This window comes from Cynocephalus volans, chromosome 8 (genome assembly GCF_027409185.1).
Source record: "Cynocephalus volans isolate mCynVol1 chromosome 8, mCynVol1.pri, whole genome shotgun sequence".
NCBI lineage: Eukaryota > Metazoa > Chordata > Mammalia > Dermoptera > Cynocephalidae > Cynocephalus > Cynocephalus volans.
This window is the reverse complement of record NC_084467.1, coordinates 64692465-64708459: the sequence shown is the minus strand read 5'-3', so window position 1 is coordinate 64708459 and position 15995 is coordinate 64692465. Positions and strand designations below refer to the sequence as shown.

At 36.2% G+C, this 15995-nt stretch overlaps 1 protein-coding gene across 1 annotated transcript in view; it reads left to right on the top strand.

The window, feature by feature from the left end:
* Positions 1-15995, top strand: part of ERICH3 (glutamate rich 3) — a 111993-nt gene that overhangs the window by 65839 nt on the left and 30159 nt on the right. The window contains 3 exon segments of the mRNA XM_063105774.1: positions 1403-1589; positions 8041-8336; positions 12458-12694. Coding sequence (XP_062961844.1) covers positions 1403-1589; positions 8041-8336; positions 12458-12694 — 720 coding nt within the window.

Here is a 15995-nt window from a genome sequence, read left to right as displayed (position 1 = left end):
TCAGCTTCAGTTCTCATAGATTTCACAAACATGCAGGGCAGCAAACATGGAGACCAGGGTTCGAAGCTCAGTCCCCAGACCAGCTGCATCAGCATCACCTGGTAATTTTGTAGAGATGCAAAATCTTGCTCCCTATCCAAAACCTACTGAATCAGAAACTAGGGGGTGAGGCCAGCAATCTGTTTTAATATGCCTCCTAGTTGATTCTGATGCACATTACAGTTTGAAAACCACTGGTGTAGCCATATTTTAATATACTGTAGTCAGTACAACAGGAAATGTGTACATAGTAGAGAAGTGAAAATTGTCAGCTATATTATTGGTAGAAGTGAAAGGGTTCAGGGAGGCTTCTTTTTTTTTTTTTTTTTTTTTTTTTTTTAATTTTTTCCCATAGGAAGTGATATTAGAAGTGTTCATGAGAAGCAGGATTCTGAGTCACTCTGTAGAGATTAGGGTTTCTCAGACTTAGGGTTTAGGATCCCTAGGTGGGACCTTTACAAAGAACACTATAAAGAATTGGAATGATTAAAAACTATTAATTGCAGGCAGTGGCTCTTAATTTATGGGTGGGACTTTTGAGTGGATAGGGGAGAAAAAAGGGATCTCAAATCCAAACAGAATCTAGTATGTCTGGTATGAAATAACTCTGCTTCCTTCATATATGGGTCTTCAAAAAGTTCATGGAAAGATTTGTATTTTCTTTTAATTTCATTTACCATGAACTATTCGAAGTACTCTTGTATGTCAAGATGATTAAAGTCCCAACTAAAAATACAAATTTTTAAAAAAGAATTACTGAGCTCACAGTAGCCTTTGTTCAAGTACTTTATCAATAGATAGCACAGCAAGATAGAGACATAGGATCTACAAAGATGTTTGTATTCAGACACAACTCTCCCACTTACTGTATGATCTTGGGTAAATTACTGAACTCCTCTAAGCTTTAATTTCCCACCTAGTAACTTGTGGTAGAAATATTGCCACTTCATATGATTGTTGAGAAATAACTCTGCTAGGACAATCAGTCATAATGCCTGGCCACAGTAAGTGTTCATATAACTGTAGGAATTATTCTGTTACAAATCAAAGAGTTTTGTAAAGACATGGAGTATCTATTACTAATAAAAGTAATAGAATATGCTTTAGGTTTTTTGTTTGTTTGTTTGTTTGTTTTTTGGTGGCTGGCTGGTACAGGGATCCGAACCTGTGACCTTGGTATTTTAAGACTGTGCTCTAAACAACTGAGCTAACTGGCCAGCCCCTAAAATATGTTTTAAGATTGAAAATTGTCCTCAAATTAAGATGATCTATAGCATATTATTATACTTAATGGAAAAATGTGATTTAGAAAATGTTAGTCAAAAGTCAGTTGCTTTCACTAATTATTTCTTTTTAATTCCAGAGACCTTTCAGTTTATTTCCAAAAGGCACCATGGTTTTCCCTTCAGTCTCACCTTTTTCCTGAATGGGATGCAGGTGAACAGGCTAAGTTCCTGCTGTGAATACAAGCATCGAAAAGGTTCCAGACTTGGAGGCAAACGAGGCTACTTTGGGTTTGTGTGTGTCGAGAGATCATCTCCTTGCTACAAGTATGGAAACAAATGTCCTTTGGTAGAGGGCAAGCTTTGCTAAATTTTTTTCTTAGGCTTTTACTAAGGCATTTCTCTGCATAATTTGTTAAGAAAGAAATCAGTGTAGATGAGCCAAAAATATCTAAGTTAAAAGTTGTTTATTATGACCCTGAGTGTTGTATTTGAAATTATAAGATATACATCCAATTTCCAGAGGTATTGTATAATAGATAAAAAAGCTGGTGGTGTTTTAGATTCTGTTTCTCTTTCTTTTTTTTTTATTTTAAATTTTAAAAAATTAGCATACTCATTCTTACCAATCATGATATTTCTTTATGTCCTTTGCCCGACCTCTCACTTCCCAAGCCCTCTCTCTCCTTCATCTCTAGTATCCTTAGGTTTGTTCTCTCTTTCTGAAAGTTCAGCGTATTGTTGTGGTCTTTTCTTTCTTTCCCTCATTCCTTCCTTCTTCCCTCCTTGCCCCCCTGCCTTCCTTCCTAGCAGCCAGTTATGAGTGAGAACATGTGTTATTTCTATTTCTCTGTCTGGCTTATTTCACTTAACACAGTTTTCTCCAGACTCCCCCATGTTGCTGCAAATGCGTCTCTCTGTCTCTCCCTTTCCTCATATTGCTTTAAGTTCTGTTTCTGAAGGGGAGGAAAGAGGAGGATGTTGTTTTGTTTTGTGTTTTGTTTTTTTTCCTCATTACTCTTAGTAACTGGTTTTGGGCAGAACCCCAAAGTGTGTGCCATGCATCTGACTTGTATGGTTGGGTATTACAGGTTATGCATGTGAGAGGTGTGCCTGCATTATGGTGTGGCCCAATTTTCATTCTGTTTCCCTACTTTCAGTCTCAGGCATAACAAAAGGCATGATAAAAGGTCAGTTTTCAGGCTGGCCGGTTAGCTCTCTTGGTTAGAGCATGGTTCTGATAAAAGGTCAGTTTTGACTTTTGTTTATCAGCTTTCATATTGTGCATTCTGTTTGAAATCAGGAGTCTTGCTTGAGGGATTTCTTTTATTTGTTTTCTGAAAGTACTCATGGAGAATCAACTATTCAGTAGTTGTATTTCCTGCTGGAAAACAGGGGCAAACCAACCAAAGTATATGTCTCCATGGAGACTGTTCTAATGGAGGAGGGCAAATAACATACCAGGAAACCAGTTAATAGTTGTCAAATGATAATAAGCATGATGAACACGGTAACAGAGATATATAGGGAATGACGGGGGATAATGGTCATAGGAGGGTGTTATTTTATGCTGGATGTTCAGGAGAGGCCTCTCTGAGGAGATGTCTTTTGAGCAGAAACTAGAAAAAAAAGTCTCTTCCTCCAATAGCTCTTTAGGTAGAGGAAAAGCATATACAGTGGCATGAGACACGAGCATACTTGGTGTGTCTAAGCTCGTGTGGCCAGAGCAAAAGTAAGAAACAGGACGAGATAGGAGATGAGGTCTGAGAGACAGTGAGGCCAAGCCACATAGAGTCCTAAGGTCATTGCAAGGACTTTAACTTTTATTCTGAGAAGGATGAGAAGCCTCTAAGATAGGTTTTGAGCAATGACCTAGCATGACAGTAGCTCCTATGGGAAAAATAAAGTAGGAGGACGGGGGCAAGAGTGAAAACTACTTTAATCCACGGAAGAGATTGTGGTAGAAAGACTTAGAAGTGATTTGGTTCTAGATACGTTTTGAAGATACAGCTTATAGGACTTACGGATGGATTAGATATGCAGGGCATGAGATAAAGAGCAGAGTCAAAGATGATTTAAACGTTTTTGGCCTGAACAACTGGAAAGATGTCCAGTTAATATATACTTAAGATGGGACTGTGGAAAAAGCACGTTTGGGGGAGGGTGGAATAAAGGGGTTTTGGTTTTGAACACATTAATGTGAGACATCTATGAGATATGCAAATAGCGATGCTGAGTGGGCAGTTGGATATATGAATCTGGGGTTGGTGAGAGGTCCAGGCTGGGGACATACACGTGAGAATGGTTTGCGTATAGATGGCATTTAAAGTCATAAAATGGGATGGAATTGCTTAAGAAATCCAAATGCCGCATGATCTCATTCATGTGGAATGTAAAAGAGTTGATCTCATAGAAATAGAGGGCAGAATGATGATTACCAGAGGCTTAGGGCGTTGGGGGAAGGGGAATAGGGGAGACATTGATCAAAGGGTAGTCATTACAGTTAGTTACAAAAAATAAATTTCAAAAGATCTGTTGTATAGCAAGGTGACTATAGTTAATGATGACTTCTTGTCTTCTTGAATAATGTGAAGAGAGTGATGTTATGTGCCCACAGCACAAAAATAAACAATGTGAGGCAATGCATTTGCTAATTAGCTAAATTTAAGCATTCTGCAGTGTATATGTATGTAAGAACATCATGCTGTTATTATAAAAACATACAATGTTATCTGTCAATTAAAAAAAATGAAAAAAGAATTTAATGCAGATAGAGAAGATGTCTAAGTAATGAGTTCCATGTCATTTCATTTCAGAGGTGAGGGAAATAGGAGGAACCAGTCTCAGAAGAAAAGCCAGTGATTACAGAGAGAACCCAGAGACAGTGATATCTGGACAATGAACAAAATGTTTGAAGAGTAAGGGCATGATTAATTAGGTTGAATGTGCGGATAGGTTAAGCAAAATGAAGACTGAGGATTGAACATTGATTTGGTAGTCTATTGGTTATTGGTGATCCTGGCACAAGTTATTATAGTGGATCTGTAAGAATGTAAGCTTGTTCAGAGTGTATTTAAGAGATTATTGGAAAAAAACTAAGGACAGAGACTATAGACAACTTTTTAAAAAAGTTTTGTTGTACGTAATAGTAATCAGGTGGTAGCTAGGAGGAAGAACATAGGGTCGAAGGAGCTTTTTATTTTTTAAGATGGGAAATATAATGTTTATATGCTAATAAACAGGACTGATACCCTAGAGAAGAAAAAAAAATTGATGAAGCGTGACATAAAGGGGAAATTGCTGGAGTGAAGTGCTAGAGTAAACTAGAGAAGATAGGATCTCAGGCTCAAGTGGTGTTGTAAACCTTAAGGAGAGGAGAAACAATCTTCTATAACAGGAGGAAGAATCGCAGATAGGGTAGAAAGAAAGGTAAGATGGTGGATGTGCTGGAATCAACTGGAAGTTCACTGCTGATTGTTTCAATTTTCTCATACAAGAAATCAATCTTTCAGCTGAGGTTAAGGTTAAGGTTGAGGGAGGAGAGATTGGAGGTATTAGGAGAGAGGAGAGGTGTGAAAGAATCATCCAGGGAGTAGGAGACTGAATGGCCTAGGGCAGTATAGTACCAAGGCTCCTCTGTACTTAGGGCCCACCTGAATTGCCTTCCAGTTCCAACTCAAATATGCTATCTCCTTATTTGTGGGCAAGTCATTTAAAGCACTTCTATTTAACTCCAGGGAAGCTAATGAACTTATATATAATAATCCATGTGCAAACACATTGCATTCTTTGGGAGTTGCTATATAAATCTAAGCTGTAAGTTTTTAACCCTGAGAACTTTCTATGGAGTTTTAATAATCAGTACCAAAATGTGACTGATGACATCTATTTTTCTATTCAACATCTACTAGCCTCTATACAATTCTTTCTATGATTTCAACACTTGGTCCCCTCTAGCTTCTTTCTTCAACCTTTTCAAATAATAATAGCAAAATTGTTGTAATATAAAGAATAAAACCTATTATCCTTAACTAAAATGCACAGTTCTTACAGGCAAGTGGTTTTCCATTTTTTGTTAGCTTTGTAATGATCTCTTCCAATGAAATCTGAATGCCCAAAGTAGAACAGTATAGGATCATTTGATGTCTCCCTATTGCAGATCGGGTGAAAGTTGAGTCAGGCTGGTTTCAATGTGGCAGGGGTAGATGGTGAATGCTAGTGCCTTGCTTGTTTGGTCCTTGCCCCATTTGAGACTATTCTGGTTATTCCAGAGCCACTAAGACAGCAGAATTCCAGTGAGAGTTGAGAACTACCCCTGAGGAGACCAATATAATTTATTATATTGTATAACCTTTTTTCTTTTGTCATACCCATAAGAATGCTTTTAGTTATTTTAAGGAATACATTAATTCCTCCAATTTGTTCCAAATAAAATTATTTTCAATTCATTTAAATAATACTTGTCCCTGGAACTTTTATGATGAGGAAAAAAAAAAGGCACTTCCAGAGTATGAAGATTCCATAATCGTATTCATCCCTCAATCATGGGAACTGTTTAAAGAGGCACAGCAGTTATTTTTAATTGTGAGAGTGAAATATGGGAAAAAGGACTGCCTAACTGAGTGGAATGCAGACCGCTTCAAGCTTTAGTAATCAGAATCAACACCTCACATTTTACTCAGAAGTCAAATAGGTAGTCTGTGAGGAGAGCACAGATGTTACTCTCTTAGTTTGTCCAATTCCCTTCAGCAGATGGGCAATAAAGAGCCTGTGCATGCAGTTGGGAGGCATTAAAGCTTTTACACGGTCACAACATAAACCAAAAGTAACAGCATATCAAAGGCTCCAAATCAATGGATTTGGTGTTGCCATTGATAAGGGAAGAACAGCTTGAACAGAAGGCAATGCTCATAATCATACTGTGTGAAGATTTATGACACCTTTATGCCAAGGAAACAAATGTGTTAAGCACACCATCACTACAGTCAAGAAATATTTATCATGCTTAATATGGGTGAGGTAAATATATTCTCATCATCTCATGTTTTATTGCCTGATAGTTACTTTGAGTGCAAATCCTTTTAGCTTTATTTTATGGGGAGATATTGAAAAGTTATGTGATATAACTCAGTTCTCATATTTGCTTGTTGGGAGAATTTATTAAGATCAATTCCTATGCTGTTTCTAGACTGGAGATGGCTGAAATTCAGAGAAATCTTCGGTTTAAAAAATTGTCATTGGATTTGATTCAGGTGGAGGTAATTTGCAGATTTTACATATTAGTCCTATTCTTCCCAGGCTGACAAGTCTGGACTGCACTCAGAGGCCCTTTCACCTATGCACTGTCAGTGACTCAGTTCCCTGGTAGTTGTGTGGCACCAAGAGAAGGGCTGTGCATAGTTGTAGAGAAAGAGGAATATGGAGACTGAGAGTTGTCAGGTAACTTTTTCAGGTCATGAATTGTCACTAGACCTTGGTGGAAACTTCTCTAGATTGTATTAGTTTCTGGTGTGAGAGTTTGAGTACTTTCTCTGGTGGTAAGCCCAGCAAAGTAACATTTGTGTGACTAGTCATCTCAGAGGTGTACACCTGTAACAGAACAATCTAGTGCTTCACTGTGAGGGGATGGAGTCTCGCAGTCTCGAGCTGGAATCAAGCTCTATCACTAACCTGCTGGATAACCTTGGGCAAGTCACAGAACCTTTTAAGCCCTAGTTTTCTCATTTGTAAAGTGGTGGTGATAGTTCTTGATTTATTGGTCTGTGGCATAATGAATCCCTTAAGATAATGTATATAGAGTACCCAGCAAAAAGCTTGGCACAGAGGGGGTGCTTAATAATCTTATCATTATCATAATTATCATTTTTATTAATATGTATATTATAAATATTGGAATTCTTATGTTGATATTAACTTGAGAGAGAAAAAAGCTAGAGAAGACAATTTATTCATATTAATTTTGTTACAATTGATTTAAAAATATTTTTTAATGTTGTAATATGTCGAAATAATCTGTGTGGTTCAATAGATTTGAGTTGGAATGACTTTATGATCTCTACAAGTTATTGCCATTTCCAAGGGACAAAAGCATCTTGCCAACAAAATCACCATAAGATTGTAGTACAAGCTTCAAAAGGCCGTTCTAAAAGCAATAATGGTAATTCTATTAAAATAAGTGTGCAGACACCCGAGTTGTTAAAGGGTGCAACAACATTTTACTACATATGTTTCTTAAAAAAATGAATCATATTTATTTAGGGTCAACTTTGTATGTAAGTCTTTTGTTGTTATGTTGTTGGAATAATAAATTATCAAGGACTGAATGGCATCTTTCTTGTTATTTTTATCTCCCTGTGTTTATAAACCCGAATGTTCTTTTATCACATAATTCTCATTTAAGGAATTGAATTATATATATATATAAAATTTATATTAATATCTCTCTATATATCTATATCTATGTCTGACTTTGTTATAAGGCCAGAAATATGCTTTAAAGCACAAATCTTAGTTCGACACTATTGTTCATGGTTGATGAGTTGCTTAGTTTTATTGTTCATTTTTGGGGGTAAAATTATTAAGAATCTGTTGTTTTCATTGATAAGATTTTAGTGTCAATAAAAAGAAAATAGTTTAAGTTAACCTATGTGTACTATAATAAATATATTTCTCATATCATTTCTTTCTAGAATAAGACATAAGTGATTTAAAAAGCTTTGAGGTTTCACTGTAATACATATAAGGATTAATAAATACTTTATGTTAATATTTTTCATAGATGCATTATTGCGATGGGCCTCGACAAAAGAACATCTTCACCAAAACCTAGGAAAGAAAAGAGCACTGAGAAGAGAGAGGAAGTGAAGAAAGGTGAGGGAAAACTGAGGAATGATAGAAAGCACTTGATACCAAGAAGAAATGAGACCAAGGAGAACAGAGTCTCAGCCATTTTTTCAGCTAAAGAAATAAAAACAAGGGTCAGAGAAGTGAGAACTGCTGTGGAAGAAATGGAATGTAAAGGAAAACCAGGACAAGATGTTTGGGAAGATGACCAGGAACATGCTTTTAAATATGGTAATAGCACAAGATTCTTTTGTTGTTGCTGCTGTTGTTTTAACTTTTAAAAATGTGATTATCAAAATTTGCAGAAATATCCATTATATGATGTTACTTGGTTGTGGTCTTTAGGCAGCTTTGTTACATGGGGGGAACCCCTGACCACCTTCCTCTGCTGTTCAGTGTGGAGTCACCTGCCTTGGAGGAGGATAGATGTAACCCCAGAAGGGTTGAAGGTGCTTGTTTCAAGGACTAGGGAGGGGAAAGGGTGTTTATGTCGGTGTGAGCCAGAGGTTCTATTGACTTCTGCAGTGACCACTTTGATAAAATAGAATTTTGCCTATATTTTGGTTTTTGAATATATTTGCTTTGGGGAAACTGATGAATTGCTTTGGCATCAGGTAGGTACAACCTGTATGAATACATGGTAATAGAACATTCCTTCACTAAATGTGGTTCACCTAGGCTTGAGGTTCTGGAGCTTATCCATCTGCCTATTTAGCTTTCTTCTTCTCTCTTCTCTCTCCTCTCCTCTCTTTCTCTCTCCATGTATATACACGCACATTCATATATACATACACACATACATAAAGAAAACCTAAAGTAGTAATAACAACAGTCATAAAAGTGTGAGGCACTGAGCACTGGGCCACGCACTTTCCATTTATTATCCCTTTTTCTCCTCAACGTATGATGTGGTAGATGCTATTACTCCTTCCATTTTATAGGCTGGGAAACCGAGGCTCAGACATACAGAGAGAAAGTAGGGGAACAAGGATGTATACCTAAGTGTGTGTAACTCCAAAGCTCAGACTTTCAAACACTGTACAAACTTCTGTTCTGTACAAGCCATCCTAGACACTATGTGGTTGTGGGTGATGTGTCCAAACAATTAAAAAGGGGGAGCTGCCTGAGTGTCCCTCTTATACCCAGAAGACAAAGCCTGGATTAAGGGAACTACAGCCAGGGGTTGGAGCGACCTGTGGAAGGGCTGGCATCAGGAAGGGGTAACTGCTAGATATATTTTTCTTCACCTCATCTTGTTGCTGCCCAAGGGATTTAGAAATCCAAGAGACAAGTTACAGAGATGTTATAGCACTGGACTCTATGTTTGCTCATTGCTGAAATAATGTACCTATTTAAAAAAAAAATTAACTCACAACACTTTTACCCAGTTACCTCTCTTCATGATCCCTTCTAGTCTTTATTCGTATCTTGGACTGAGACTTTAAAAATATCTGTAGCAACTGCAATCACACAAAGATAAAGAAATTGGATGTGTTTTTATACGTTTTACGTTTTAAGACATGGAGATTTATTAAAGCCATGTTCAACAGAAGCTTTTCATTTTCTTTATTATTTTTTTTCTTAAACCAAACATGGTTAGAACTGTGAGTGACATACTTTATACCTATGATACAGTTTTTCCTGAGGTCTTTCTTCTGTGTTGGCTATTTAGTGGACTTTAAATGTTCATTTCCATTAAAATAAATAAATAAAAGCAGCAGCAGCGGTGGCGGCGGCGGCGGCAAGGATTTTAGCTCCCTGCAGAACAGCTGCTGATGTAGGGGCAGCAAGAAGCTCAAGTCAAGGTCAGTGAGGAGGGTTGTGGCTGAATTGCTGTTGACCTGGTGTTGACTCACATCCTCATTAGTGGGGATGGGAGACAACAAACTCATTACATTCTCTAGAAGAAGGAAAATGGGATGGGGGAAACAGAAGAGATGATGAAAAGGATTCTGGAAAGCCCACCAGTAGTTCATTCATACTGAAAACATGAGTAGATGACAGGAAAGTGGTGTGCTTTGAGCTGTAATGCTAAAGGAAGGCTGTGGTTAGCAGAAGGCTAATGTTTAGACATGATGATAGCAGGGGTAGAACAAAGCCAGGGTAGCCTTGAATTTCATATTTTGAGAGAAAACAGAGAAGCTGCTACAAAATAGGATGCAGGGACTGTTCATGTGATTCCTTCAGTTTTATGTTGTGATTCAATGTAACTGTAATTGTGTTCTAATTATGGACACTTGCATTGCTCTGATTTTAATCAGGTGCCTCCATTACAGTGTGATTTCTCCTGTTTTATGACCGACTCCCTCTACAACCCAACACAACCACTGTTACTACTAATCCCTCATGTTTATTATGTACCTGCCAATCATGGCACTGTGCTAAGCATGTTCTAGGGAGTATTACTTTTAATACTCACCGCAGCTTTGTACTACTTATGTTATGAATAAAGAAAAAGTAAAGCATAAAGATGTTAAACAAGTTTTCCAAGGCCACAAAGTAGGTGTTTTAACTGGGCCTTGAGCATTTCTGCCTGATTCCAAAACCCTCACCTTTCACTGCTCTGTAGCACTGTGGATGGAACTGAAGTGCTCCACTCATGTTCTCTCTGGGCCTAAAATGATACGTGTGTGTATTTTTCTGCTAACCTTGGCTTCTCCTCTTAAGAAGTTTTCCATGATTCTCTAAAAGGACTCCTTATCCTCCTTTGATTCCATTTCACTTACTTGACATTTCTTCATATAATTAATCATGAGTCCACTATGAGAATTCATAGCAGTTGGGCCCAGCGGTGTTGAAACTAACATTACAGAGGGCCATGTATAAAAACTACTGTAAAATGAGTCTCTTGTGTACCTATATCTGATATCCTCAATAAAAATAGGTGATTCCTTGATGGTAGGGTTGTCTTATTGTAATGTCTTTTATCTTGCAATTTTATCCTCTTCCACAGAGAATGTTCTCAGTGGAAGTTTATTGTTTGACAATTAACTGGGCCAAGTGATGGCCTATCGTATAACTTGGCCAGAAATACTTGGATCAAAATATTTGTTTATACTAGTATTCACTGTTTGTGTCATGCAATATAAACCAAATTCTTCATCTTCTTGCTTATTTTAAAATTTTATTTTACTGATATTCACATTTCTTGTTTTAATGTTCTAAATCTCTTTCATGAAAATATTTTTGTGATTAATTCTCTGTTTGCCTTTCTTCATTACAGTTTTTAATTTCTCTTTTCTTCTTACATCTCCCTCGTTTGTTCTCTGAATTAACAGAGCTTTCTTCATATGCATGGGGCATACATTTCTAAATTAAGTTTTTTTCATTGCAGCAGGGTGGACAGCTCTCAAATAAATTATACAAAAGGCCCCCACCACTGGAGGAGAAGCCAGAATATCTAATAACTAAAACACACACATTGGAAAACCTTTATTTTCCCCATAATTTTTATTTTAAAGATAATTGTTCATTTGCTTAATTGGTTCTGCATGAGGTTCTTTTGCTCTCTATCCTTGGCATGTTGTCACTTCAAGATTTTTAGATTTTGGAGAAGGAAAAAGGGGAACAATTAAATATGAAAGGTGAAAAATTATAATTACGGGGGACAGCTGGAGTTTATATGATGTGACAATTTCCTTTTCCTGCTACAGATTTATTGTATCTCTGTAGAGAATGAAGAAAATATGTGACTGTGAGAGTAATATTCTATTTTGTAAGAATTTTTATCCTCAGATTGTGATTATTTCTTTTATTGTAGGAATGAATAGTGTATATGATTTCAGTTCTGGCCTAGGTATAGAATCCTTCATAATGTCTTTTCTTGATGTCCATTTGGTTCTCAAAGAATGTGCTATTCACGATATCACTTCTCAGGGTCTTTGGACTTGATTAATTGAATTTTTCCACTTCACTATTCATTAACTTGATATCCAAATATTTTGAACATTCTTCCTATGAAATATGACCTCACTGGGTCTCCAAATTAAGTCTCATTATTATAATCCTGTTCTCTTCATTTTTAATTTATTTCTAATTTATTGTTTTATATCAAATTCTTCTCTTTCCATTTTGGTCATTGTAGATGATGATGTCCATTTGCAAATGAACTTTTATTAGGCTTCAGCCCTGTCATTTGGAGCTTCATTTCTTTTGTGCTCTTGTATATGTAACTGATTGCAATCTTTGTTCATTTGCTGTTAGTTTTCCATGTTCACTAATTGTGTGAAAAAGGAAGCAAAGAAAGGCCCAGAGAAGAGAGGATAATGGAGTCAAAGATCCCATTAAAGTGAAATGGGTTAAGTGTCAGGATTCTGTTTTCATTCTTATAGTGGAGATTTTCTTTTTTTCAGAATATGAAGAAGATTTTGAAGTAGTTGAGGAGAAACAAGATGAAAAAGCTAATGAAAAAGGAAAGGCTGATGATAAAATGAATGGAATATCAAAGTCACCCTCAGATGATGAAACAGATCATTTAGACCCTGAAAAGGACAGTGAAACCTTGTCCCAGAAGGCAACAGATGCTGATGACAACGTGAAAGATGAGGATGACAGATGCTCTGAGAGTGAATTGGAAGATGATAAACAAGGCGAGTTGTTTAGCTTATCATATGACATTGGCTGTTCAGTGAGTGTGCCTACTTCTTTTTTTCCTTTATATTTAATGAGATAATCCCCTTTTAAGGTAATGTTTAGAGCATGGTTCCCTAACCAGAGAATGCTGGTCAGTCAACCTTCCCTAGATACCCAAATTGTAGAGTCATTCTTTAGTCCTTTCTCTTTCCTTAGTTTTCTGGGATTTTTCAGTAGGGTGTTACACAAAGCTTGCAGCGACCCATTTTCTGTTTACTTAGAAGGTTACTATTTTTATTAACCCCTAACTATACCCACCCGCTCCACACACACATACACATACCCTATTCTGTGGCTTTGGAAAAATGGAAAGTAGCTTTTGCTTGTACTCCATTAAAGGCAAATGTAAAGATTTATGCCTTGGGTTTTATTTATTTATTTATTTATTTATTTATTTATTTATTTATTTATTTATTTATTTATTTATTCATTCATTCATTCATTCATTCATTCATTCATTTACTATTTACTTATTTACTTTTTTCTTTTTTTGTAAAGTTACCTTGAACACAGGATGCTGGCATATTACTTTTATGGAAAGTACTAATGAAGCTACTAATCCTAGTAGCTTCCTCATAATCTTCAAGCCTAAAATGACCAAATGTTCACATGGAAAATACAAAGTTTTTCAGGTGAAAAAGAAACCCTCATCCTCTGAGGCATACCTTAAATTTTTAAGACCTTTTTAAAGACCTTAATTCACCTAAATTCTGTCCAGTGAAAGAAGAAACTCATTTTCTACCTTATCCTATAAGAGCATTTGGTCAAGGCTCTGTGGTTCTTAAAGATCTCCCTGGAGCATTCACAATGATAACAATAAACTTCTCTTATATCTAAGTATGTGTATGTATTTGCAATTTTCTTCTGATTAGAGAATGATGTCACATTTTGATGACTTTTTAAGTTGCTGGCCACTTTCCCCATTCTTTTCATCTTTGAAAACATTATTTTCTTTATAAAATCTCAAAATCTTGAATTCAAGAAATATATTATGACAATATAAGAGTAAAGTAAGTAATTACATGAGCAATTAAAATAGGAATATGAGCAATGATATTTCCTATTTACTTTCCAAGGAATGGTTAAAAGGTACATTTTTAAAAGTTGAAATGTAGTTGCTTGTACATATCTGTGGGGTACAGAGTACAGTGTCATTACCTGTGTGCAACATGTTATGCTCAAACCAGGATAATTAGTATATTCAACATTATACAAAGTAATCATTTTTCATGGCTATTTACCAATTCCTCCCTTACCCGGCCTCCCTTTCCCAATTCTGGCAACCTCAGTTCTGTTCAGTCCTTTTTAAAGTTCAATGTATTATTGTGATGATTGTTATCTTTCTTTCTTTCTTTTCATTTATTTGTTTACTTTTTAGCTCCAACTTATCAGTGAGGACACATGTTATTTCTCTTTCTGTCCCTGGTTTATTTCACATAACATAATTTTCTCCAACTTCATCCATGTTGCTGCAAATGGCAGAATTTCATTCTTTTTTTATGGCGGAGTAGTATTCCACTGTGTATACAATACCACATTTTCCTTATCCAGTTATCCATCAGTGGATGTTTAGGTTGGTTCCAACTCTTGGCTATTGTAAATAGAGCTGCAATAAACATGGGAGTGCAGGTATCCCTTCAACATGATGACTTCCATTCCTTTGGACATGCACCTAGCAATGGGATTGCTGGATTGTAAAGCAGTTCTATCTGTAGATCAAGGAAGCTCCATACCTTTTCCCATAATGGCTGCACCGATTTACAGTCACACCAACGGTGTATAAGGGTTCCCTGTTCTCCACATGCTTGCCTGCATCTGTTATTCTCTGTGTTTTTTTGATAATGGCCAGTCTAACTGGGGTGAGATGATATCTCAATGTGGTTTTGATTCACATTTCTCTGATGCTGAAGTTGAACATTCTTTCATGTGTCTTTTGGCCATTTGTATATCTTCCTTGAGAAATGACTATTCAGCTACTTTGCCCATTTGTTAATCAGGTTACTTTTTTTTTTCTTTACTGTGAAGTTGTTTGAGTTCCTTGTATATTCTGGATAGTAACCCCTTTTCGGATGCATAGTTTGCAAATATTTTCTCCCATTCTGTAAGTTGTCTTTTCACTCTATTAACTGTTTCTTTTGCTGTGCGGAAGCTTTTTAGTTTGATATAACTCCATTTATTTATTTTTTATTTTGTTGCCCATGCTTTTGGGGTTTTATTCATAAAGTCTTTGCCCAGTCCTTCTTCCTGAAGTGTTTCTCCTATGTTTTCTTTCAGGATTTTTATAGTTTCAGTTCTTATAGGTAAGTCTTTAATCCATTTTGAGTTGATTTCGATATATGGTTTTGTATATCTCTATACACATTTAGTTTCATTCTTGCACATATGGATGTCCATTTTTCCCAGCACTACTTATTGAACAGGCTCTCCTTTCCCCAATGTATGCTGCTGTTGCCCTTATCAAATATCAGTGAGTTGTAAGTTTTTGAGTTTATTTCTGTGTTCTCTGTTCTGTTCCATTGGTCTATGTGTGTTTTTATGCCAGTACCATGCTGTTTTGGTTACAATAGCTTTGTAATATAATTTGAAGTTGGGTAGTGTTATGCCTTCAGCTTTATTATTTTTGTTCAGGATTTCTTTGGCTGTTTGGAGTCTTTTGTTGTTCCATATGAATTTTGGGATTGCTTTTCCTATTTCTGTGAAGAATGTCATTGGTATTTTGATAGGAATTGCACTGAATCTGTAGATCACTTTGGGTATTATGGACATTTTCACAACATTAATTCTTCCGGTCCAAGGTCATGGGATATATTTCCATCTTTTTGTTTCCTCTTTAATTTCTTTCAACAGTGATTTGTAGTTCTCATTGTAGAAATCTTTCACCTGCTTGGTTAAATTGATTGCTAGGCATTTTACTTTTTTGGTGACTATTGTAAATGGGCTTCCTTTCTTGATTTCTTTTTCTGCTAGTTCATTATTGGAGTATAAAAATGCTATTGATTTTTGTATGTAGATTTTGCATCCTGCAACTTTACTGAAATCGTTTATCAGCTCTAAGGGTTTTTTGATAGAATCTTTAGGTTTTTTTTTATATATAGGATCATGTCATTTGCAAACAGGAATAGTTTGACTTCATCTTTTCCCATCTGGATACCCTTTATTTCTTTCTCTTGCCTGATTGTTCTGGCTAGTAATTCTAATACTGTGTTAAATAGGAGTGATGAGTGTGGGCATCTCTGTTCTTCTTGTTCTTAAGGATGA